Raw genomic sequence first — 26,936 nt, 5'->3', positions numbered from 1 at the left:
CATAAGCTAATTATGATAATTTCCCACAAATATCTAACAGGATAAAATGATGATGTGAGATGACAGTTTGGACAGATATGGATGTAAACTGCAACATCACTGGTTGGCGGAGGCGTACAACCACGAGGCGGTAATTCTAGTTATCTCACGAGGGTGTGTGTGTGATGTCTCAGACCAGTTGCCTTCTAATTCAAGTCATTGATTGTATGCACACATCTATCGATTCAACCTGTTTAATGAGCTTGTGTCTATCTAGATGCATGGAAGTGTGTCTGTTTACAGCTTGTGTGCATCTACTTCTGACTCCAGTCCAAACATTAGACGCACACACACACTGCTTGTTCATCTGGTATTAGGTAGCATCTGCAGGGACTAAACTGTGGGTGTGACGATTTGTGCACGTGGACATCATCAGTGTCACTGTTGGCCATTGTTATTCAGCAGAAGCCTCTCTGACACAAATTATGATCATCACTCCCAACTTCAGCCCGGAGCGCTCTGGCTGACTGCCCGGGTTTGACCGTTGAACCCTGAGGTGTAGTCTAGCAACTCCCTCAGCATCAGGCCTGCAGGGCATTATATGTGTGTGTGTGTGTGTGCGTGTAAGAGAGAGAAAACAGGGAGTGTTTTGTGTACAAGCTGGCTGGCCAACCTGCTTTATCGCCTGATCATACATGCGCAAATTATATCTGTGAATCCGTTAGCATATTGTACATACGTGTTTGTACATTTGAGTAAGTGTCTGCACCTGTGTCCTATGTATTTGCGTGTGTGTGTGTGTGGCTGCCACATGTGTGTGTATTTGCATTCTGCTCCATACAGGGTTATTTTAATGTGAACTTTTTTGGGACAGCTGAATGTCAGCAGATCCATTATCCTTTATCTGAACTCCCCAGAGAGATAGTGGATGAGGGTGGTTCAGTAGATGGATGGATGGATGGATGAACGTACATCAGTGTCCAATGACACTCTCCTGCTAACTGTCGCTTTCTGTCCTTCATGAATTATTCACACACGGTTTCTTCACTTGTGTGTCATACTTGCTGTCTCCTCCATTAAAACAGACTCTCTCTATATATTAAGGGTAGGACGATGATTGACCTTTATCAGTACGCTGACACCAGTATTGCACTGTTCGTTCTCTTGCAACAGCACGATGTGTCCATCCTTTATTGCGTTATTTTAAGTCTACACCTTCTTCGCCACTTCCTTCTCTGCTGTCGAGGCTGTTGAATGATTGCATACATGTTGGCGTGTGTGTGTGTGTGTGATCGTATTATATTTTTGTCTCAGTTAATCTGAAAGTCTCTTCATAATGCAGGTAGTAGATAATTATGTCTGATTATTTAAAAATATATATTTATTTAAGGTTATTTAAGGGTTAAGGCCTTTACACATGTGACGAAAAAACAACACGAAAATGCAAAATACTCGCCTGCGAATATTATATGTCTAGGGCTTTTATTGTGAAAGGTAAGAGTGGAAAAATTGGATCTGGTCTGCGCTGCCTTTGTCAAGGTTGAAAGGAGTTAAACAGTTTGCCATCTTGGTTCGGACTACAGAGCCTCCGTGTTGTTGTTTCCTAAATATAGGTGCAACTCAACCAGTTCTGCACAACTTGGTTGCTTGATGCCTTTTATTTGTGGTGCGAAAGCTCAGAAAATCAACCTCGTTCACGAGAAAAGTCCATATGAACGCCCCTCTCTTGTGTTATTCACAACCTCGTGAGTGGATAGTTTTTGAGAACTCAGAGTTTCCGAGTTGTGACGTGTTTGTTGATGTTGTCGGAGGCCATGGAAGTTCATTTTTCGGTACATAATAAGTTAATATATTGTAATTTTAGTCGTATATTGTTTTTCTTCTTAATTTTATAACAGGTCTGAGGAAACTGTTGATATCCCCAACGGCCTCATCTTTTTCCTCTGTCATTATGCCTTTGCATTTACTGCATTATCTTACCCGCTTGCTAAATTGTAAGCATCTGTGGCTTCTAGACGCCGACAGTAACGTTAATATTGCCGTTGCGTAGCAGCGGCGTTCTCACGACTTAACCACTTGAACGCCAAGCATATCGTGTACTCGACTTCGCATGTTGTAAACACGAGCTCACGAGTTTAATTTGATGGCACCATGATCTGTGTGAAAGTACTCATGACAAAAACAACAGTTTGAAAAAATACATTGTACCAAAAACGATGTGTTTAGGCCTTAAGGAGTTTTTATATGAATTATTTTCATGTTTTTTGCATGTTGCATAATCATGGTCTATGCTTTATAATAAGATCCTATAATATGTTGTGATTTATATCCCTATTACAACGGTACACAGTATAAAAACACACTGCAGTAGGTCCATTGAATATCTAATTGCCCCTGGCCCTGTTATGTCTCAGTGGTATTTGTGTTGTGATTGTATTACTATTAGTGGGAGTGTGGAGTGTGAAGATGTGCAGAGGGATTGAACTGTCGTATTAAAGAGTTCAAGATAGTTCCCAGCACACACACGCTCGACAGGAAAACAAAGTTGCATGCAAATATACGACATCTGGATGTCAGCCATTTTGCAACATAGGGAAGTCAGAGTAAAATAAGGGAAGTGTAGAAACCATTACTAGTCATTACTGTTAGTGCTTGCGTGTTATTTACTGTATATTGCTCCCGACAGTCGCCACTCTTGTCAAAGTTGCTACAGCAGTAAGGACTTGTTGCAAAATCGTTTTAAAAAAATACTCCCTTTCTCTGATGAGACGAGTCAAGCAGTGAAAAACAGGAAAATGTATTGAGTTGTTAAATGCAGTGGAGTGATGGTGTTGGAGGCGGAGGAGGGCGAAGGGGGCAGCACCTCCCATCACTTAATATTTGGTGAAATTATACCCACAACACACTCGTCCAGAAGGCTTTGCAGTAGATTCTTATCTCTCAGAACCATTAAACCCCCACACCTCTTTAACCCAATATCACGCCAAAGCGTGTAATAGACCCGCCTGTCCACAGGAGGATAGCGTGTCAGTGTCACGTTCTGCCTCGCCGAGGCGTGAATATTACATGTGTGTATGAAGGTGCAGTACGTTAGGAAAAAACGTCATGGTTGGCCTTAAGATAAGTATGTAAACTAAGTTAAATATGTACGGAATACGGCTGTCAATCAATTTAAATATTGAATCGCGATTAATCGTATGATTGTCCATGATTAATCGCAAATTAATCACACACATCTGTTCAAAATGTACCTTAAAGGGAGATTTGTCAACGATTTAATACTCTTATCAACATGGGAGTGGACAAATATATGCTGCTTTATGCAAATATATGTGTATATTTATTATTGGAAATCAGTTAACAACACAAAACAATGACAAATATTGTCCAGAAACCCTCACAGGTACTGCATTTAGCATTAAAAATATGCTCAAATCATAACATGGCAAACTGCAGCCCAACAGGCAACAACAGCTGTCAGTGTGTCAGTGTGCTGACTTGACTATGACTTGCCCCAAACTGCATGTGATTATCATAAAGTGGGCATGTCTGTAAAAAGGAGACTCGTGGGTAACCATAGAAACCCATTTTCATTCACATATCTTGAGGTTAGAGGTCAAAAGACCCCTTTGAAAATGGCCATCGCTGTTTTTCCTCGTCAAAATGTAGCGCAAGTTCGGAGCATTATTTAGCCTCCTCCGTTTTCTAGATTCCTATGATATTATTACTACACACCTTTGCCTTGCGCATTATCGTATCATTCACACACCTTTTCATGCGACCGGGCTGACCTCTGCTACTCAACCAGCTACTAAAGTACGTTTAATTGCTTTAATGTTGGAACAACCTCCAATATCCCTCGAGTATCAGATTTGCCCCTCAGATAGCCAGATGGCGGCTGTATTAGTAGCTGGGTTTGGTACCATACATTCAATACATTTAGATACACTTGATCACACAAACAATATATACGGATGTTAGGTAAGGATGACCGCAGTAAAACTGTTACGACACCAACTTTTTCCTTCTTTTATGACTTTGAAACAGCAAACCTTTATTAATTTTATTTGATTTTACATCCTCTATACATCTTTTGTGTATTTTATTGTTTCATATTCCATTTATTTATTTTCATTACTCTATATAATAAGAATTAAACTTGTCATGAGCGTGACTCTTATCTGTAGTAACAGCTGTATTGGTGGGACTAATGTTGTGGACCGAGATGCTCTATATGGAGGGAAAGAGGGGAGGGAGAGAGTGATGAATGATCCGTCCAGAGAGAGAGAGAGAGGGGGGGGGGGGGGGGAGAGAGAGATATAAAGAGATGGGCTGTTGGCCAACTAGGTTAGAGGTTTTATTGTTGATGTCTGCTTGGTTGCATAGAGACTACCTCAGATAAACACACAGACCTGAGAGCATGCTCTGGTCAAACACGGTCTTAGACAGCCTGACGCTTTAGCTGTGTGCTAACTGAAATGTGCATCATTCTTTTGTTGATTCACTGCAAACACACAACAGCGTTTGAAGATGCATCTTCAAAACAGGGCAGAGGAAGCACGGGGGTTGACATGCGCTAAATGTAAAATGCAAAATGTCACATGTGTACGCATCTTACAAATAAACTAAGATTCACTTTTCATCAGTGGAATCTAAAGCATTTAAAGCTACAACGACATAATAGAGAAACGTGAGAGGATACTCCATATTGACAGGTTCTGGAGGATGATTTCGTTAACTCCAGATGAGGTCTGACACACCAGGCCCCTCAAGCAGCCCCTGGCGCTCCTGTTCTCACCCTTGCACCTTCTTACACATTTTACTGTGGCACCTTTTTTTCTTCTTCTCCAGATTAAACATGCAAACACTGATACACAGGGATCCATGCCAAAACAGCCCCGAGCTCACACACACACACAGACGGCTGCACCTACGCTTTCGTACGCCGTCACTGAAGCTTGGCCTTCACTTCTTTTTCTGCAAGAGGGCTGTTGGCAGCGAGGATGGAAAGACAGGAGAAGCTCCAGAGAGAGAGACGGCGGCGAGAAGGAGAAAAAGAAAGAAAGGGAGGGAAGAATGGGGCTCTCCATCATGCTGTCAGTAAGGTGCAGCTTTAGCGTTAGTAAAGAGTGTTCTTAAAAGGTGCTGCGAGGTGCAGTGAAGATGAGTCGGATAAATGACTTCTCTTTTTCATTCAAAGAGCCTGGCGAAGCCCACAGGGTCACCCAGTGTGTGTGTGTGTGTGTGTGTGTGTGTGTGTGTGTGTGTGTGTGTGTGTGTGTGTGTGTGTGTGTGTGTGTGTGTGTGTGTGTGTGTGTGTGTGTGTGTGTGTGTGTGTGTGTGTGTGTGTGTGTGTGGAGAAGAGAAAGAGTGTGTGTGCAAGCACGAGGGGAGAAAATGTGACGACGTGCATTCTTCAGCCTGCAGTTTGCACTTGAGAATGCATGCAAAAAAAGCCAGACTTTTGACGTTTTTGTTGCTCCTGACACTATAACATATGATGTTTTTTTCTGGCTGTGTCCCCTCTCCTTTCACCGCCGAGTGGGAAAAGTAATGTAGTTCAGAGGGGGCATGTAAGGTGGAACAATGGCTCCGAAATATTGAATAAGGAGTGAAAGGGAGCTGGGGTTTTTAATGACAATAGGCCAGAGCTGGGGGTGAGGACTGATGATGTTGGGGGGGGTGGCGAGTCCAGATTGATGATAGATCTCCGCTGGTTAAATATTATCAGGCTCCTTTTTTCATGTATCCAACCCCCCCTCCTGTCCTGGTATCACACAGAGAATGGTAGATGTGGCCAGCTAATGATCTGCCCTTCTGAGCCATTCACTTTTTGTACTAGCCTATTTACTTACCACGGAGACACTCCCCCTCTCTACGGGTTCACAACACAGATGGTTCGGGTAGTCATAGTGACTGCCCGGCTTTATTTATATCGGTTTCAAAGCCCTTCTGTGCCTTTTTGGAAGTTTTGTCACAGACGCAGCGCTGAATTGATAGTTCCAACTACAAAGGTGGATGATTTAAAGAGTTTTTATTTGAGCTTTCTGACATAAAAGTGAGTCGACATAAAAGGGGAAAGGCATTTTCTTTAACATATTCCTTATGAAATAGAGTGGACGGAAAGAGCTTAAGGGTGTCCGAACTTCTGCACCTCTTTGACAGCTATACGTGCCAATGCAGTAGGGCTCGCGATTATTTTGATCAATATTGAGATCATGATTATTATCACGATTCTTCGTTAATTTTAGGGACAAAATATTTTTATTGCAATTTCACATTTTAAATAAACAAAGCGCTGCTTTCACTTCCTTGTCGTCAACCGACAAAAATTCTAAATGTTGTCCTTTTACTTTATAACTGTCATCTGTAGTGGATATTTGCATAAAAACACACAATTCAAATGATTAGGAAATACATGATTGTATTTTTGTTTAAATATTTGCTTTGATTAAAAAAAAATCTTGGCATTAATAGTTATAATTATCTATTATAAGCTGTTTAGAGCTAGTGTTAGGAAGTTAAACAGGTCATAATTCCCTCTCTATTATATATTTTTCATTGCTGTGAAAACATCTTCAAACAACTGGATTTATTTGAGTTTCTCACCAAAAACTACATTTTACAAGATTACATTTGAGCGCATCATGATAGGGTTATAATGTACCATCGCTTAATACTCATTTTTACTGAGTAGAGCTTGGACGCACCATAACGTGATCCGTGCTGTCGACAAGCCGGTAACAGTGATTACTCTGAGTTGCATCATGGGAATAAATTACAATATAATAAGAGTCTGATTAAGTTAGTTGTTCCAAATGTTTAATGGTTGGTCCTCCACGGCTTGCAGTTGTAACAAATTGCAGTTTTATGTCTTCACTCACGCTGAAGAACTTCCACATCGACGACATGTTGTGTGTGTGTAGTCGATCACGTTCATTTAATTCTGGGAAGCCAAAATCATGAATTAATATTTGATTAATTGTACAGCCCTACAGTGCAGAGAGAGAGATTTGAAATCTGTGAGAGACATGTCAGTGAGATTGCGAGGTGGTGTGTAACATTGTTAAGCAACAGCACAAGAGTCGCTCTGTGTTGTGAGATGCATATGATAAGCCATGTGATTTCAGTAGTTCCCTATTTTCCCCCCCAAGTGTTCGCTTTTGCCTAAATATCAAGCGCGGGACAAGGCCGGGCCCTGAGGGCAAAAAAGTTTGACATTGATATCAATTTTCACAGCAGCAGCTCTCTGGGTTTGTTGACAAAGGACGAACCTCTTCCCCGGCCGCCTGTAGCTTCGCTGAGCAAACCTTTTGACTGCAGAAACAACCGCAGCGCAGTGAAAATCTGTGCTCTGACACTTTGTTGTCCCCGACTCTCAGATGGAGTTGACCACCTCTGGGACTTGTGGGTAAAAAAGGGCTGGCTCTCATCCAATTAACTCATCTCTTTCATACTTTTATATATATATATGCACACACACACTAGGGTCGGGATGGGGTGGACAATAACAGAGAGGGTGAGAGATGGTGGAGAAAGGGGAGTCGCTGCTCCATCTACATTCCCTGCGCCTCGTTCTTTTGAAATGCTGATGACTCCTCCTCCCTCACCCTCATCGCTCTGCTCCCTTCTTCTTTTAATGTGGCGGAGTCATCCATTCCATTAACCCTCCTCCTGCTCCCCCTCCCCAGGTTAGAATGAGGGAGATCCCCCCCACCGCCGCCCCCCCATCCCCCACTATAAAAGGAAGGGTAACAGGGGCCACAGTGGTGACGGTGGCAGGGGCATTTGTCATGCACTGAGCCGCGGCAGTCTGTTGCTCTCCCGTGGGCCTTTGTTGTCCCCCCAGCTCCCAAAATGCTGGCTAAGCAGGGGATTTCACATGTTTCATTAACATCTGAACCAGCTCGGCACTTTTGTGCATTGGCTCGGCGGGAACGGCCCCGAACGCAGACACACACAAACATGAAAAGCGGGATGCAACAAGCACATGTGCCCAGGAGAGAGCGGCCCGTTTTATGAAAGAGCAAAGGCAGGATTAGAGCTGTATCACACACACGCACACACACGTGCACACGCATGAGTGTTGACTGCACATTCAGCCTGAAGTTATCCAACCTCTGCGCGGTTCATGGCACACATTCGCTCTTTGTACTAAGCACAACAATCAGCGTGCCCTGCCCGGCGCCGGTGTTAGGGGCACCGCTCAAGTGGAGGTCACTTGTCGAGGCGCTATAATGCTTTAGGCTGGGCACAAGACTGAGGGCAATCCACTTAAAGCGAACCACTAACCCCCACCACCCTACCACCACCTCCTCTCGTATCCCCTCCAGGCCACCCCGAGCATCACACTTCTGAATAGGCAAACGTGAAACCGGCCCTCTGCAGCACTTCAAAAACCGTAGAGAGAGAGAGAAAGCAGTGAGAGGCAGGGTGGGAGATATACTGTGTAGGGATGGCGGGGCGGGGGGTGGGGAGCATGTCAGTGATGCAGAGCTGCTTTTTTAAACACAGTGCCTCGACACCCAGACAGCAGCGCCTAAGATCTCTGTTAGAGGGAGATGAAACGACTCGAATCGGGTAACACGGGCAAAATCAAAGCTTGAAAGTGTGTTTTGATGAGAAGACGGCTTTTTTGATTTTCCCCGCTCCCTCAACTTCTAGCTCCGTCTGTCTCTTTTTCTTTTTGTGAACTCTGAGTTAAGGCCACGAGGGTGAGGCTGCGGTCGGGAACCCGGATGCAAGAAATGGAGAAATGAACGGTATCATACATGGATACTTCTGCTCCCTGCCTGCCTGTCCCTCTCTGTCTCTCTGTGTATTGTCCTTAGAGCAGATCATCTCTTTGCCTTCGCCTCCTCACACTACACTCCATGCCTGCTTCTTACTCTTACTCTGGGCCGGCTGTAGCTCAGTATGTAGAGTGGTCGTCCTTTAACAGCAAGGTTTTGATCCACAGTTCCTATTATCTGCATGTCAAAGTGTCCTTGAGTGAGACAATGACCCCCACGTTGCTTCCCGGGCGCTTTACAGCAGCCCACGTTATTGCAGAAAATAAGCTGTGGGGCAAACAAACATTAATGATACTTACACGTTTGTTTTTTTCTCCACAAATGAACACCACTTTTATGATTCTTGAAGCGTGAATGCAATCGCGACGTAAAAAGCTAACGTTAGGCTATAAACAAACTACACCAGGGTCGCATGAGCGTGAGTATACACAACGAGGCTGTAGAGGCGGACGAGTCGGCATGATGGCGTTTAGTAGTCTCATTTAGCCACTTGTAAGCAACCACCTTTTTTAGGACACATAAAGGCTTCAAAATTCACGAGTGGGCTATTTATTGAGGTTTTTTTTGTCGTAGAACAAAACATTAAAATCTCTTAAGCTTGTGTTAACCACAGACCTTATTTCAGGCATCTAACTAAAAACCTATTCAAAAAACTCATTGACTTCCAAACTAGGGAACTGGAAGTGCTAAAATGCTAACTCACTTCCAGGTTTTAGGACTCATTCCTGTAGCACTCTATAAAGTTTAAGTTTCAAGTTGTTGTTTTTTAGTTAGTTTAGTTAGTGTTTTTGTGTGTCATGCTAAACATCTGGCAGCCACTGCATCTCAGGTAACCAGGTTTTCTATGTGAACAGTCTGCTCAGTGTCTGTGCATTATTCGTGCTTTTAAAATCAGTTTCAGTTTTTATCTCACCAAACAAAGATTTGCTGGGATTCCCTGTAACAATGACAATAGAAACCAAACTGGAACTTTCCTATATCACTAATATGGCACATGCATGAAGTGGTGAAATACCAGAACTCAACTCGGAGCGTAGAAATCTGCAGTTCTTAGATGAATTTAATAAAACCTATTTCTCTGTACCATCATTTCTAATTCCTAAATGTATGTAATTCCTCCAGATGTCAGTAGCCCAGTGATCTATACTTCCAGCAAACACCGCTTGTAATGTAATGAATGTAAGAATCCTGATCTTTTCATTATTAGTAAACACCTCGCCGAACTCATATTTGTAAAACAAACTGCTCACTTCTTTTTTTAACCACGGCTCATTGATTTGTTTATCCCCCGTCATATATAATCTCTCCTCTCATCTTCCCTCTAGGTCGCTCTCTCTGTTTCATTCTGTCCCTCTTGTCTTTTCTTAATAGAATTAGCGGTGTGTCCGTCCGTTTGTACTAAACATCTCCCTGTTTCTGACAGCTAATGGGGGCCATTCCAAGTCCGGGATGACTGATATTGAGATATCCTTCCTCCAGGGTAACATCCATAGCAATTTTCCCTTGATTTGCTGAGTGATGGACTGTGCAAAGGAACATAGACCTAATGATCATTGCGGAGATGGGCCCTCTAACTCAAGGCCGTAGAGTGTGGGCGATTACAAGCCATACAATAAGCCCTGTCTCCTCCCCTCCTCCTCTCTCTTCTCTTTCTCTCCCTCTGCTGAGGTATTTCCAGAATGCCGCTGGCCATGATGGATTTATGACTAGGCCATACTTTGGTAAACACCGATGGTGGGCAGCTTTGTCCTCCCCCTCTGTGATATAGTGAAGGTCCCCATAAAAAATGGGAAAACCAGGTTACGGCCACCATAGAGCCGGGCTAAACAATAAAAGGCTTTATGGGCAGATATAGGCCTGTACCATAAACGCTGGAATCTGCTGTCAGAGGGACATTAAAGGGATAATGACAGGGGGGGTAGCTTTCACAAAATCCCTGCAGCCACTGAGAGGGTTTTTAGAAAAGACACACAGACTGAAGATAGCAAAGCACCGATGTAGAGATCTATAGAACGGTTTAACTTTGGGTCAAGCTTTGTGTGTGTGTATCCAGTAGATTGACGGAAAGGAGGTGGAGGTGCTGCAGTGTTCATCGATAACTGCAGCTTGTACTCACATCGAAGGGTCGGGGCCCTCATTACACATTGGCTCGCCGTCGGGGAGCACAGCTGTTGGGTTTGGCTGGTGCTGCCTCTCCGGGCTGCACAAAACCAGCTGTGCAAACAAACACACACACACACACACACAGAAACCGTGATGGCAGTGAGGGGAACGGAGTGGTAGTTTCAGGTAGACTTAAAAGCAAACATGCACACATAAATAAACACATGCGCCCAGGGGAGACGTGTGCCTGGTGGCATGAGGAAGTTGGCTGCTGGGACCATGCCAGCGGTATGAGTTGGGGGGCGGAGGAGGAGGAGGGGATTACGGCGCTGATCATCACAGTCGTGGGATAATACCGCTGACATGCAGACAGCATGTGTTTGCCCCACAGCGTGACAGAGACCTGGACATCTCCTTGGGGGGAGGAATGGCAAGGAGAGTACGTTTTACTGCTTCCTAACGCCCCCAGATTGGGCTCAGAAAGAAGGAGAGTGGGGGGCAGTAAAAATAGTTTGACACCCTCAAGGTCCAGCCAGCAATCTCCTCTCCGCCCTTGCCCATAAAACTCTTTGAATTCCCTCCTAAAATCCTTCTCCCCCACTCTCTCTCTCTCCCCCCGCACATCTCCGCTGGACTCTCAGCTCCAGCTCTGCTTGGACGCTATGTTTACCGCTCGTGGTGTTCCTCTATTATTTGCACTTCTATAACCATCCATTTGTGCATAAGCCTCCACTTCGGAATGGTGCTTTAGCCAGGCCTCGCCATCGGTTTGCCTGGGCTTTATGCAACAACACTTTGAAGGCCGGGCCACGCAACCAAGTCTCGCCTCTCACTCGAGACGCATTCTCTCTGGCTTTGCTTCCCGCTGAAGTACTTCTCCGTGTTCTCAGGATCATGGCGCTTGTTGATGCTGGATCAAGAGCAGCCACCTGGACCGGTGCATTTTTCTACTTTACACAGTCATGAAGATGCAGTAGAGACCACTGACCACTCTCACTTCCCCTACACTTTGTGGCACCAATTGTCAAGTGTGTATGAGCACTTATACTCATATTATATTGTGTGTGTTTATGTTGAATCACTCTCGCGTACAGAGTGGACACCACCTGGCAAAGGTGGGATCAAGTCATTGTTTTTACAAGTCACATTTACGTCTCAAGTCTTTGCACTCAAGTCCCAAGTCAAGACAGGCAAGTCCTGAGTACTAAACTTTGAGTTTTTGAGTCCTAAACAAGTCATAATGCGCTCGTCACAAAATGTAATGCCATTTTATCAACTGAGTAACTGGCGCTCAGTAACGTAACGTTAGTTCTTCATGGTTTTCTCCTGCGACTTGATTGGATGCTGTCAGATTGGTTCAAACAGTGGATCTGGGGAATTAAGTGTAACATAATCAAATGCAATTCCCAATAATATTCACCAAAAATTCAGTTTGTTCAGTTCAGTTATTTCCTACATGAGTAAATCCTCTCTCAAAAGGTAAATAAAACCAACATTGTCTCCGATGCTGTCAGAGTTACCTCCGGTACTGGACAGTTGATCATCTTCATGCACACATACTTTTATGTCTGGGCTTCGGGGAATGTATCAAGTATTTTCAAGTCAAAAGGCTCAAGTCCAAGTGAAGTCACGAGTCACTGGTGTTAAAGTCGAGTTGCAAGTCTTTATTTATTTTGTCAAGTTGAGTCTAAAGTCATCAATTTGTGACTTGAGTCACACCTGCCTCCTGGCTCTAAACCAGCACTTATTTTTCTATTGACGTGATGTAATACATCCAATTCCCCAACTGTTTACCCTAGAAGCTCCTGTGACAATACAAAATACCACATTTATTTCATCTTAGGCACCTGAATATATTCAGCCCTATTTAAAGGATGAAAAAGGTGACTTTTTTGTTTAAAAATAAATGTAAAAACGCCGTGGGAAAAGGGATTTTTTTTCTTCCCTCCCTCCTCCGTAATAAGCAATGATCAACAATCCGTTATCTCTTAGCTTGTTCTATGCTATCACAGGGTATTACCCGAGAATGAATGCTCTCCCCTCGGAGAAGAAAACAGAGCCTGGAGAAATTAGCATTTTCTGACAGCCATTACTCATAGGGCTAATCCTGTCAAGGAATATGTGGCTCCGCTATCAGTGCAGGCGAAGGGGTCGCCGCGGCCCAGGCCTGCACACTGGGCTCTTATCAGGCAGCGTAAACACACTGGGGCCTGCATTAAATAAGTGTCACAGTCAGTGGGGGCGGAGCGGGCCAAGCCCCCCTGCCAGGCTCCATGCAGATAATCCCTCTTCAGAAAACCGTGTTGGTCAGACCCAGCTGTGGCCTGTGGTGGCTCAGGTGCAGGGAGAGCGGGGGAGGAGAGGTATTGTTCAGGCAGCGGGTGTAGATTACAACACAAGTAATGCAGGTTTTTGGGCATTTCCACATTAATGCAGATGTATTTGAAAAGGTATTGTATGTAGAACGTTTTATCTGTCCTCATGGGCATTTGCAGGTCAATTTAGAAAAGTTAAGATACCAAAACAGTTGAAAAATGCTCACGATTGTCCATGAAACGATTGGACAGGACATGCGATTCTGTTGTCATATAAGTTGTCAGAATCTGAAGCCACAGAAACTAGAGCCAGTCCATGTTCTCGACCTATATATTTTTATATGTGGTCTTTCTTTTATTTGTATTTCTTTCCAGTGTGAAGGTGAGAAAAAAACACTGTCACATAATGTAACTAAATAACATCTAGTGGCTGCTTAGCCTTAATCTCTACCATTGAACATGTGCAGGCAGCTTGAGCCGACAGCTGTACTCCAGATCACATGACGATCACAGGTCAATGTTCTTGAAAAGCCTCAGTCTCCCCGTCAACACCACAACACAACACAACACAACACAAAGCTGGTGACGTGTTTGTGAAAAGTTTGGATGTGTTCGTGGCAGGGGTGTAAGAAAATATCGATGCACATGAGAATCGTGATATTATGTGTTGTGATACTGTATCGATTCTCCAAAACAGTGCATAGATTTTTAATTAACGTATTAAAAAAACGTCTGCTATTCAATCTTTCAGAGGTTGTAGCGAGCTCACTTTTAAAGATAGAGGGAAGATACTTACATTATAGGAAACTGGGAAAACTAAGAAATCTATTGGTACCAACCATGTTATACTAGCTTGTCGCAGAGTAGGCTAAATAACGCTCCAAAATTACACTAAATTTTGGCAAGGAATCTTTACCCCTGTAGCATGATTCATATCGTTTTGCCAGATTCTTGCCAATATACAGCCTTAGTTCGTGGGAGCGTAACTGCCACTATCTTCTTTCAGCATTGTCATTCACATCACCTGACTTTGAGAAGGAAACATTCATGCCTTGAGAGTTCTGCTATCTTTGGCGTGGTGTCAACAGGCCTCGGTGGACGACACGGGCGGCATGTTCGCATAACAAGCTGCAACAATGTTGCATGGAATGTTGCAGAGTAAAGGTGGAGTAACATTTTATAAGCGAGGGAGGCTGTGGCGCAAGTCTGAAGCCAAAAAAACAACTTCCTGGACTTTATTCCTCTCTACACACACTGTGAAGAAGTGTCAGTTACCAATGACTGGGTGCCACTTTTGTTACTTTGCGGGCGCCCGGGTTGAGCCGAGGCGCCTCTCTGGGCATGCACTCGAGGAAAAGCCCGTAATGGTGTTGTGCGCTGAGTGTGTGTGCAAGGTGGGAAAACCTTGAATAATGTGGGATGAGTGCGAGCCAGAAAGGCGAATCCGAGTCAGCCAGTTGGGTCACCAGGAGGTGAGGCTGCCTACTTCTCCCTGGGTTCAGGAAAAGTTCAGCCGCATAGCATTAGGCAAATTAGGGAGACAGGGCTGGGGGAGGAAAAAAAAAAAAAATCTGAGGGTAGGGACTGATGATGAGAGCATGGGGGGAAAGGGTCAAATTAGTTGGAAAAGGAGGAGCCCCAAAAGAAAGAGTTAGACGGGAACTTCCAGGAAAAAAGAACCGAGAGATACAGTCTGGTCTCATTAAGTCCATGAATTGCGTGTAAAGATATGAAAGGCTCATTACTGAGCTTATATAACTTAATCACGTCCTCAAATACATTCTTATTTAAAGCCCCCTGCACCTAAATGTGACTCTCCTCCTCTCACAGTCCCATGCAGGGATAGAGAGAGAGAGAAAGAGAGAGAGAGAGAGAGAGAGAGGGAGATCCATGACGTCCCTGAAGGGGTTAAACGTAGGAGGAGCAACAGCATGAAAAGAGACTGAAGGGAAAAAAAGAAAAAAAAGGAAAAGAGCCGAGTTGGGAGGTGGAGCCAAAGCCCCTCAGCTGCTGTGCCTTGTCACATTTTTTTGCAGAACATGATAGCAGCACGATCCGGTGTGTGAAGGGAGAGAATGATTTTAGGCGTCTCTTCGCTTCTCGCTCCGAATATACAAAACACAAGGCGGTGCTGCGTTCACGGGACCCTGCTTGCTGCTGGATATCTGGATAGGAGAGAGGAGAGAGAGCGGGGTGTGACGGAGGAGAAGCCGCCGCTTGTTGTAGCCTAGCGCACGGAGGGAGACCGGTTCATCCACGGTGGCTGACAGGAGTCTAACCCAACGGAGACGGGACCGTAAAGGACAAAACTGCAACTAGACGGAATTTCATCTCATTTATAGCCCCCGTTTCTTCTCTTTTCTGGGATTTTTTATTCTCCTTATTCTATATTATGGTGGATACAGCTTCAAAGGCCGATCGGACCCATATATTGTGCTGAAGTTCTCTTTTTATTTAGTGCATATTTCCATTGTCGGACACCACCATGCAGACTGCTCTTTTAAATTATGTTTCCAAATTGAGCGCAGCCGATTAGAGGCTCTATATCCCTCTGGTTTCTGATCAATACACACAAGAAAAGATGCCAAATGTCCAAATGTTCCCGCTGTGCTTGGATTTACCACCTTTCCTTCGATTTTAATGCAGTTTTCCCCCCTGTTTTTTTGTCTCTATACCTCTGCTGGTGGCGCCACAATAGTTTTTTAAATCTAATAATAATAATAATAATAATAATAACCCTGCTATCGTCCTGCTCCTCCGTATGATGTATGAGAGCGTGGACGTGGTGGGACTGAACCCCAGCCCGAACCCGTTTTTAATGATGGATTACTACAACCAGAGCAGAGGATGCTTGATCCCGGAGAAAGGACTGGTGGTGCCCGGAGCGCCTCATCCATACAGCACCTCCATCAGGAACCAGCACTGGAACGGCTCCAACCACTGTAGGTTTCATCCTAAACTTCATTATTGTGGGGAAGTTAAAGCCTCTATGTGAATATATATATATATATGTGTGTGTGTGTGTGTTTAAAGCCTGTATCCCATTTTTTTTTTTTAATTTTCCTTATAATAATCTTTATTATAAGGCCTTTATTCCAATGTTCCCAGCCTGTTGTGTCTCAATAATTCAAACTGGATAATATGTGCCAAACAGCCTTGCATGTTATCACCACCACTGAGCTTCATAACTGCATTATATATACTTGACCCACTTTCCCCTCTCTCTCTTCCTCCCTCTCTCTTCCTCTCTCTCTCTCTCTTCTGCCTCTGTATGCACCCTGGCTGGGTTTTTTTTTATTTAATTTTCTGAGAACCGTCTGTGAGACTCTGATCCAGGACCAGGCTACGTTATCCTAAAGCCTTTGCGTTCCTGAAATGTGCACTTAATGCAAGCAAAGGGTTTTGCAAGCCATGCCAACGTTAATCAGATCAAACTTTCCTGCCAGTGTTATCCCCTTTGGTTCCCGCTGGTTAATCTGGATAGCTGCACACACACAGGCCACACAGTTTCCTGAGCAGCAACTGGACAGTTTATAATGTGCCACAATTAGGGCCACAATTAAATGTATTTTAAACCAGTTTATCTTTAGTAGGGGAGGCTGGGGACATCACAGTGTGTGCTCTCAGAATTAAATTTCTAAATGTTTCAATCGCATATTTATCTTAATATCATAACAGAGAATACACGTTAGATTATTAGAATACATTTTTAATTTGTAATAAATACAACCAGAAATGATTATGTGCCAGACAGGCTTTTCTGCCATGTCTAAAATATTGTAGAGTATCGTGATATTCCGTTTTGTGATACATTGATACAGTCAATACTTTATTTCACTTCAAAGATAAGCTCCTTCTCAGTGTTTTGTGCCCTCTCAAAGTAGTGATATGAAGTTGGATGTTACACTTAATGTGAAAAATGCAGAAATCTAAACTTTTCTTTACTCTGATTTTATGCATATGGTGGTGTGTTCTCTATGCCATGAAAGTTTTCCTAAAATTAGATTTAAAAAATCACAATATATCTCCTTGCCTACAGTATGGCGATATATTGAATCGTAACCCCTGTATCATGATACGTATCGTATCGCCAGATTCTTGCCAAAACACAGCCCTACTGATTCTGTAGATTGCACATTTTTACAATGAGAATTTGAATGCATATGGAGGCGTGTTGTTTATGCCATGACAGTTTTCCTAAAATAATCGTAACCCCTGTATCATGTGACGTATCGTATCGCCAGATTCTTGCCAATACACGGCCCTAGTTGCAACACAGTGTGCTCTCAGAATTAAATTTGCAATATTTAAATCACATTTTTATCTTAATATCTTAACAGAACATGCATATTAGAATAAATATTTAAATTCTAATAAACACAAATCAGACATTATCATGTGCCAGACAGGCTTTTCTGCCATAGCCTAAAAATAGCACGATGCTTTTAAAATCTCCGTTTGGGTTCAGTCCGGGTGTGTTTTTCATTGGTGTTGAGTAACCGCTGCCAGTCATGGGGAGATTTCAGCGTATTGATATGCCGCAATAAGAGAGAGAGTTTTATTGCAACAACAAAGTATCACAGAGGCCGTTCTCATTCTTCACCTCAAAGGAGCTGCACTGCACAAAGCTTCAAGCAGCAGGCCTTTTATATAGGAGAGATAGCCCTGTCTGTTGTCTTTCACAGCTGAAGGAGTGTAAAAAGGCAGGAATCTCCACAGGCTCTTAAGGGCCAATTTCCTTCTCGTCTCAAGACTATAGAAACACGCGACAAAGGGGAAATTTAAAAACAGGAATTTCAACTACAACAAAAAAGCGGGTTATGTTTGTAGTCTCTCTGTTACACGGCTTGTTTTTCTAAAGTCACATGAGATTAGAAATTCCTCTTGTCTGAAAGGACATATTTTTCAAAGCAGATATCCAGAAAGCTTCGGAGTATTTATCGAACTGACCCACTAAAGAGCTTCTAGTGGCGGCATTGATTCAAACCATGTGAGCTCGTCTGAGGGAGGCTGTGGGGGTTTGGCCCAGGAAAAGACCTCTGATCCCTCAGTCGACTCCACATTGTGTTGCTCAACGGAGGAGTTGCAGTGTGTGTGTGTGTGTGTGTGGGTGGGGGGTAGCATAGCATAGCTGCTCTTTGCCTTACTGCTTGGATGTAATAAAAAATTTAGTGCACAACCAGGGAGCTGTGGTAAGGGGGGGGTTAGGGTAGAGGCACAACATCCGTTAGTGTCATCACGTGGCCCGGAGGCTTATTGGATCATAGGGATAGAAAACAAAACAGAGCGGGATTTCTTTTTTTCACCTCCCCGTACTTAAGCAGGAATCCAAAGCAGTCAGGCTCAAAAGCACGAGATCCCAAAAACATCTGCTGCCTTCTTCTTCGTCTCTTTCTGGACTTCTTTCTCAAACTTCACAGACAGTAGTCTCATGGTATGTTATCCTCTGCACGTGGGGTTTGGAAACAGATTGCTGCTGGTGGAGTTTTTTTTAATTTTTTTTTTACCCCCTCAGCTCAGTGCTTTTTTCCTTTTTGGTCCTCTTGTTTTTTCAACCTCTCCACATCGGGTCTAACTATTCATTACAGGCTTTACAGACGAGCTCTCTGGCTCTATAAGAGTGCACTCAATGACATCTTCTCCGAAGTAAACGGCCTCCTGGACCCATTAAGTGGCTGGGCACCAATCCAGATCATATGGACGCTTCATCCCCGGTGTTATTGGTTCTTTCAAGACGCTGCCACTTTTTAGTTGTTTGACTGTTTCCATCCAGCGCAGGTTTGTCCTGTCTCAAGCGAGCTTATAACCTGCTTATATTCAGATGCTGGATCTTTATGCTGAAAAGGCCTCGCAGATTAAAGTGTGCCTGTCAGAATCCTTACAGCAATTATGGGCTCATGCATGAAAGAATGTGCGTGGCCTTGTTCACATGACTGTCACACACTAAAAGAAACGGGGGGTATGAAGGATAGAGGGATTGCACGGTGGGCTCAAATGCTCACAAGCCCGTAGGCTTCTTGCACTTTGTTTTTTTTCTCAGGCTGTCCACGGTGCAAAAGAAAGCGGTCACCAGTGATTTCCAAAGAGAGTAGACGAGGCAGATAGGAAGGCGAACTGCTAGTTTGGCAGGGCCTGCCAAGTGGGCTACGAACGCCGTGCGCCGTCTGAGGGGCGAGTGACTGGCAGCTTAATCTGACTCATGTGGTATTTAAGTGCGGAAGTCCTTTTTGCCTAGCAGGAGACAAGGCCCGAGAAAAAACAGATGCTATTTTATTGTTTTTCGGTGCGGCGGACTGTAAGAGCAGGAGCAATTTTGGGCGATGATGAAGGGGGGGAAGGTTGGTTGGAGTGGATTTTTTTCGAAGAGAAAGTTTGCTGGTGAAGCGCAAACCCATGTGGTTTGGCTTTCTGCGAGGCTGCAGCATCACAGACAGCGCAGCCTCCCTAATTGTTTGTGCTGTAACATGGAAAACTGTGGGTGATGTTTGGACTTTGTGCAGGCCAGCAGATTGGTGTTGGCCTTGCGAAAGAACTGCGAATATCAATTCCTCCCCCCTTTATTTATATATGCAGATTATATTTGGCAAGCATTCGCTGGGAATTGAGAAAAACACGAACAACAGAACATAAACAGAGAGAGAGAGGCTCGTCCTGTCCCCAGACGGAATTGGCCGGAGGTAGCTGTCGTAAACAGCTGGAGAAAAGTTCATCTATTAAGGCAGAACATAATATATTTTCTTGATCAATCCACTCAGGGTTTCTTGGCAAAGCTGCTTACAACTTTAGTAAAATTGCAGTTTTATTGACATAAAGCAGTAATGCAAATTCCAGAGCTTAATATTCCTGAACTGCAGCGTTTGTCCTTAATGTCAATGCCAAGTCCCTGAGCCGTATATGCTATTTTCTGCATGCTCTTTAACGTCCATGGACCTTGGCGTTTTTCATGGACATGCTGATGAGAGAATGGACATCTCCTCCTGGGGCTTTGTTGATCTTGACTTGATGGAGCTGGCAGGATGGATGGACAGCATTGAGGCAAGGTCCCCCTGCTCTTCCAGGAAGGGGGGAAGCGTCAGGCAGTCTCCTTATTGCGCCACGTCTGCCTAACCCCCTTTCAGCCAATGGCGACAGTGATTTAGTACCCTGAACGCCTGGAACGCCACGGAGCATGCGTGTGTGTGTATGTGCGTGAGAGAGAGATCAGTATGTCCACAGAAACACGCCTGCTTTCACCTTCAGGTGAACATCAATAACACATTTTGTCATCAAGGTATGTTTGTAATGGCACAGGGGTGAAGGGAGTTCAACGCCGCCGCCACCGCTCTCCTGGGAAAGGCCGCGGGGCAGCATTTCACAACCTGCCATCACTCGCTCCCATAATGGCACCTTGCCACCAACCTTCAGAGTCGTCGCTAAGCTTTTTTTAACCGCGACTCCTCGTCGTGGACTAAATAGAGATGCCCTCAGATTGGGACGTCCGCCGTGGCGAAAGGTCACCAGGGTCAACACATATTTGTTCGATAGCGCCCAGTCGTTTTTTGAAGATGTAATGAGCGGGTGTGGTCACCTTGAACGCGGGCCGAGCAGCTGGCATTTGGACACGCACAACAATGCTGCAGCTGACTTTTATTTTCTCCCGAAGTTGACATATTACAGCGTCATATTGAGCAGAAATCCTGCATGTTTTTTCTTTTTGTGTGAACACACACACGCTCAGACCCCACCGACGGGCCCCGGCTTGTTTGTAGAGAGAATTAGCCTGGAGGCATCAGTCGGAGAGTACTGTACACCGGTTTGGTTTGACGCTAAATCCCCAAACAAGGGTTTGTGTACACTGCAAAGCCCACTTTGATGAACAAAGCGGGGCGGACTGAAAAGATCCAGGCAGTGTCATTGATTCATCAGGGCTTAAAGGAGGCAGCTGATTGCAGATATTGTGACATAGGGCCGTAATCTCACTATCAATAATTACAGTCTCCCTCTTGTCTGTCCTGTTACATACACACACACACACACACACATACAGGGGCGGGAGGGAGATCGAAACAGTTCAGGTTAAAGGGGGGGTTCGTCCCTCTAAAATATTCATAGCTTCTTCATTTAAATCAATTCGGCTCTACGGGGGCAGTCAAGCGTCAACTGTCAGAAATTGAGCTGGGCCTGTTGTAATCACTTCTTTACTTATCTCTACAGATGGCTTGTTCGCAATGGGCTCTGCATGGCTAGCTCCCCAGCACATTGAGAGAGCTCTCTCTCTCTCTCTCTCCCCTTCCCCATCTCTCCGCCCCTATCTCCATGTTTCATCCCCACCCTCTCATAATGGAACACACATAAATTCATCTGGGTATTGAACCGGGGACATTCATCACCCCAGAATTCATCTGCGAGGCATTTTCATTCCCAAAGTGTCTCCTTTCTCTCTCCCACTTTATCTCCCTCTCGCCCTTCTCTCTGTTTCCCCATCTCCACGGTGGCATTCACCGCATGGCGAGCCCGAGCCGGGCAGTCGGTGTCGTGATTAATCTTTAATGCTCGCCTGCCCTAATTTTTCCTCATATTTTACAACATTTCCTGCCCTCCAACCCCCCCCTTTTGCCAACATCCAGCTATATATAGAGTGATTACATGGAATGTTGCCTTGTTTCATCAGTTGCGGGAGGACCACTGCCTCTCCTGTGCAGTCAGCCACACACACACACACACACTCTCCCTCTCTCTTAGGCCAGTAGCTCTAGGCCAAAGCATGCTTCCACCAACATCCCCAGTCTCCCTCTGGGGTATCTGTGTTAACATCACATGGATGACAACTGTGTACACCTCAAGTAGTTCACACACACACACACAACACAGCGGAATGCCCTCCTATTTAGAGAGTGGGACAGCCGAGGAAATAGGGTAGAGGTTAGTATGCTAAAAATAAAAAGAGCCCTGGCTGTTCTTCTGCTGTCTGGGCAAAAAATAGCGCCGTGTTGCTGCCGTCTCGGTCAGCGTTGTTAACTAAGGAGCAAGGGCTCTGCCTCGGCTCATGTTTGTGTTTCATGCAAGAAGGAATACCTCTTTGCACACACAAAAAAACAACAGCCATAGTTGCGTTTTAAACAGTTATTATGTCAGCTCCTGAGATAGAAGAGATCTCTCAGTATATCAGATGATCTCATTGCGGTTAATAACTGGAGTCCTTATTTACCTCCCTTTCATTATACCTGGTGTTGGTGTCTTTAACTTCCCCCCAGGGGGCACACACGGCAAGTTTGGAGGAAGAAGAGCCCTTTCTGTATGTCTGGATTTATGGGAGCTTCTTTCTTAAGTAACTTTATATATCCATATTGTGTATCTTCTCCTCCTTCGGTTCTATTCTGTTTGCAGCCTGGTTCAATCTGGTCCCACTTAGTGACAGAGGAGCTCGGCATGTCTGGACACCACTGTCTGATCTTTCCCACAGCCCCTCTGAATCATTTCATATTCATTACGTGTCTGGCTGGAGCCCGGCCTCTTGACATTTGACTCTTAAAAGCCCACCTGGGACCGGGATGAAATAGACTGCCAAACGGTGCGGCGGAGGTGGAAAGGAGGAAGAGCGCAGCGCCCGGATAGTGACGGATAGGACGGCGTGTTTCGACTGACGGCTCGGGTTACAGGCCGCTTGTTCCCCCCGTAACCCTGTTTGTGATGTTAGCTTTGTGTGAACCGAGAGATGCCCTGTAGCAGAGCAGCTCTGAACACGCGCAGGTTAAGAGAGGTGAACGAGGAGAGGCTCAAACAACTGGATCGTGTTTGGTATGAATAGAGCCACTGTGTGTTAGAGGGGGGACGCGCTCTGATATCAAGCAGCCACTTCATTTCACAGAGACATATTGTCTAACCTTCGCCCGCGCAGCGTCTTATCAGGGGCCATTGTTAGTGAAGTACCTCGGCTCAAGATAGTTGCTTGGTAGATATCACAATAATTAAGTGGTCGTGTCAGATGCAGAGGAGTACCTATTGTTCTGGAAAAAATAAATGTCACCTTCTTTTGCTGCAAGTTCCTGGTCGGGTTAAAGAGAGCCTATTATGCTCATTTTCAGGTTCATACTTGTATTTTGGGTTTCTACTTGCAAATGGAGCCTTTTTGTGCTAGCATGTACTTGGAACAAGCTTTTTATACCAATACCATTGTGATAGCTGAGTTTTGATTGCCAAAGACTGTTATACTGCGGGGCTTTTTGTCATTTAAAGAGGACCTATTAGGCTTATTTTCAGTTGCTTACATGTATTTCGGGTTTCTACTAGAACATGTTTACATGCTTTAATGTTAAAAAAAACGCTTTATTTTTCTCATACCGGCTTTGCTGATGCATCTCTTTTCACCCTCTGTTTTTGCTTCCCCCCCCCCCTCCCGAAAAGCCCAGTCTGCTCTGATTGGTCAACCGAACCAAACTCTTCGGACTCCGCTCCGCTCCAGCTCCGCTCTAACTAGCTTTGTTTGAGGGCGTGCCAAACTAGCCGCTAGGCAGAAATCCTGCAAATGTGTTATTTGGTGACATCACAACGTTACGGAAGAAAAGGCGGGACTTCAAGCAAAGCGTTTCAGGCAGTTCAGGAGCAGAGTTTCTTCCTTTGGTGTGGACTTTGGGCTTTATAACTTTGTAGACCTTTTACGTGCACAAGAAACTATATAACACATTAAAGGAAAAGGAAAACCCATAATAGGTCCTCTTTAAGTTGGTGGTTTGTTTCAGACTGTTTCATACCCAGAGACAATGCACTGGGAAAGAAACTGACATAAAGGCCCTCAGGATGACATCGTCTCTGGGTGAAACTAGACACATAAATGTCTTTTCCCTCACTTCTAGTCATCTCTTTTTCAAAAGCCCGGATGTTCCTTCAGATTGGGGGAAGGGGGGTAGGCTGATAGGGAAATACGCAGCCATGCAGCACTTAGAGCGCAGAGGGCACATTCTGTTATTCCACGGGATTTTTAACACAAACCTGAGGAAAGCTTTTTATAGGAGGCCAAAAAGACGAAGGGCGGGTAGGAAAGAGAGAATGAAGAGAGGCATTTGTTCATCAGCCCTGCTCAAGGATAAGATAGACGAGTCTAAATTATGTATTTAGTTACCGTTTCACAGTTGTGCTTTGTGCTCCAAGCTATTGTCTTACCATTTGCACACATACACACCTTTGTTTGGCGCTCCGAATAATAGCGCTGTGATCAAAGGGGAAGCGAAGAGATAAAAATCAGAAGTACAGGAGCCCTTTGACAGCTCGGTTTTCCCCTCCTCTCTGGTTCAGCTCCTGCCCGGGGAGCTGACTAATGGAAAAAAGGTGACAACACTTTGAACCAGGGTTGTCAAGTCGCACAGTGTGGGGCCCTGTAGTAACCGGTGACCGGCCCCCTTTTTTTGCTTGTAGCGGTGCCACCGCCACAACAGCTACGCCCGGCTTTGCCCTCGCGCCATACGTGGGAAACCTTTTCGCACAGCGCCGTTGCCACTGTGGCAGTTCCACAATAGAGCTGGATTATTGTGTCTGGGCTGTCAGCACCTCTCAGCTGAAAGAAAACGAGAGGGAGGGAAGGGGAGAGAAAGAGAGAGATCTCAGACACCGGGAGAGGAAGCAGGGGGGGGGGCGGGGTGCTCCGGGAGAGCTGGCATTTTCAAACAATAATCTCTGTGGAGTCTTTCAGGGGGTTTAATGTCATTTTTGGCCTCTGGATTTTTGCCCTTTTTCTCCTTCTGAACAAAAAGCAGCGGAGAAGGGGGAGGAAAAGAACGAGGAAATACGGGAAGGGAGACAACAGAGGGAGAGAGAGGGAGAGGCTTTGCTGTGTGACTGATATTATTAGTGTTGTAGTGCGACTGATGGAGCCTTGGCCTGCGTTCAAAGGCTGCCAACAGGCCAGCGTTGGCAAATTGAGTCTGGTACAGAACGACCTATATCCCCGTCCTATTTAGCACGTTACAGCATTCGTCTTTATCGTGCCCATCTCTTTATCCATTCTTCACCCCTCATTTCTTTATTTTGTATCAGGTGTCATGGTGAGACAAAAGCTCCATGTATGATCTCAGTTTTTCAGCTTTTCTTTTTTAATGCGTTTGGCCCAGTTGACTTGCTTTTTGCTCGCACAAAATCCAGCCCTTACAGAGATGTTAGTGAGGGCAGATTGATGGCAGTTTAAGCCGACCGGTGCTTTCTTTTGTTGCTTTTTTTACTTAGTACCTTCGCGTGCAAAGCTGCATGGCTGCCCAAATGTGTTCCTCCTGGCTACAGGCAAGAGTGGCAACACTAATCTTCTCTGCCCCGTGTGAATTATGGATTGGATGTAATGCAGCGATTAGACACACGCACCTACACACATGTCACTCTGCTGCAGCGGTGACCGGCTAGGTTCCCTCCTGCCGCACTCAGAGGAGGGTTTCCCTAACTGCCTAACTTGGGCTACCCATGCCTCGTCTTCCGCCCACGCCGCTCACCTCTAATCAACCTCCACAGCCACATACATCCTAGCGAGAGATGAAATCCACTCTCGCACATATGCTGGCTGAAGCCTTTCATGGCAGTAATCCCCGACACCAGGAAGAGATGCATGGGAATCCTGGTCAGCTGACTTTAAAGAATGAGGAAGGGAAGGAGGAACTACGGCAAGGTTGAAGCCTATCCTCTCCCCTCCCCCCTTCCTCCTTCCCTAAAGCCTGCTGGGATGCTCCTTGGGCTTGACATACCCCAACCCCACCTGCCCTCGCCGCTCAACGGGAAGCTCCATCACTGGCTTCCCCTGAGCTGGCCTACTTGGGACTGTTTGATCTCATTGTGGAAGCAAGTGAGCTCGCCCGCTGCCTGGCAGGCAGAGAGAGCTCCTTGATGCTGAGGGGTTGGGGAGGTGGAGCAGGCTTCAGTAGAGAGGCTTAATAACTGTATTAACATCGGTGGCTCCCCAAGGACCCACGCCTACACAGCAGAAGGAGGAGGGTGGTGGTGGGTGTGGGGGGGGTAGCACTATAAAACTGCCTTCTCACACTTTGAATGCCCTAATTTTCTCTCTTCTCCCGCTCTCTTTTCAGCCCAGTTTTTCCAATTCATTGTGATTTATAAATCAGGATATGTTAGATTTCCTCACTATGCTGCATGACAGCATTCTCTCTCTGTATTAGTTTTTCTTCTGTGGCAGCCCACTTCCTGTATCCTCTCCATCTCCTCATTTTTGTCTTCGTATTTCCTCTAATTGTTCGTCCTCTATCTTACCCCAGGCTGTTTTATTTATTCATCACAGATTGACATTGTTGTTCCATCCCAACTGCCCCCTCATCATATTAATCAATCTGGCCTACAGATGTGTAATATCACAATTGAAAGTACGCTACTCTTTCCTCACCTGTGTGTGTCGCTATTCATGACAGGTCCCCTTATCCCTTGAATTATGCATCGGGAACTGTTGAATAATTGATAGGCCCCACTTAGCTTAATGGACAGAGTTAACTGGGAGAGGCGTGTGTTCCCTACTTGCGGGGGGAACTGGGTCGCAAAATAAACGGCACCCAGTCAACCCCCGGGGTCATAATGAGGCCCTCAGTCACATGGCGGAGAGACGGTGGAGTCGACAGAGGCCAGCTGGGGTTAACTGGACCCCAGAGGGGAAGAGGACAGGAGGGAGAGGTGGAAAAGCTAACACCAGGCTCACCTGAGGGCTCGGATAAGGTTGCTTCCACTCATTGTTTTGGCAGGGCTGCTTACTAGTGTGTGTGTGTGTGTGTGTGTGTGTGTGTGCATA

General features: G+C 45.2%; 1 protein-coding gene across 13 annotated transcripts in view; it reads left to right on the top strand.

Annotated features, from left to right (window-relative positions):
• The window catches only part of raraa (retinoic acid receptor, alpha a), a 171,184-nt gene that overhangs the window by 110,729 nt on the left and 33,519 nt on the right, over positions 1-26,936 (top strand). Inside the window, exon 1 of one of the 13 annotated variants that reach the window (XM_074620966.1) lies at positions 14,264-16,131. The exons of 11 other annotated variants lie outside the window; for them this stretch is intronic. In XM_074620966.1, the coding sequence (XP_074477067.1) occupies positions 15,951-16,131 (181 nt within the window). In that variant the 5' untranslated portion in view covers positions 14,264-15,950. Of the gene's footprint in view, positions 1-14,263; positions 16,132-26,936 lie in introns of those variants that run through there. One more of the 13 variants, XM_074620965.1, reaches the window with a different exon arrangement.

Source organism: Sebastes fasciatus, chromosome 20 (genome assembly GCF_043250625.1).
Source record: "Sebastes fasciatus isolate fSebFas1 chromosome 20, fSebFas1.pri, whole genome shotgun sequence".
NCBI lineage: Eukaryota > Metazoa > Chordata > Actinopteri > Perciformes > Sebastidae > Sebastes > Sebastes fasciatus.
Note: the sequence above shows the minus strand (reverse complement) of the source record. Positions and strands in the feature narration are given on the sequence as shown.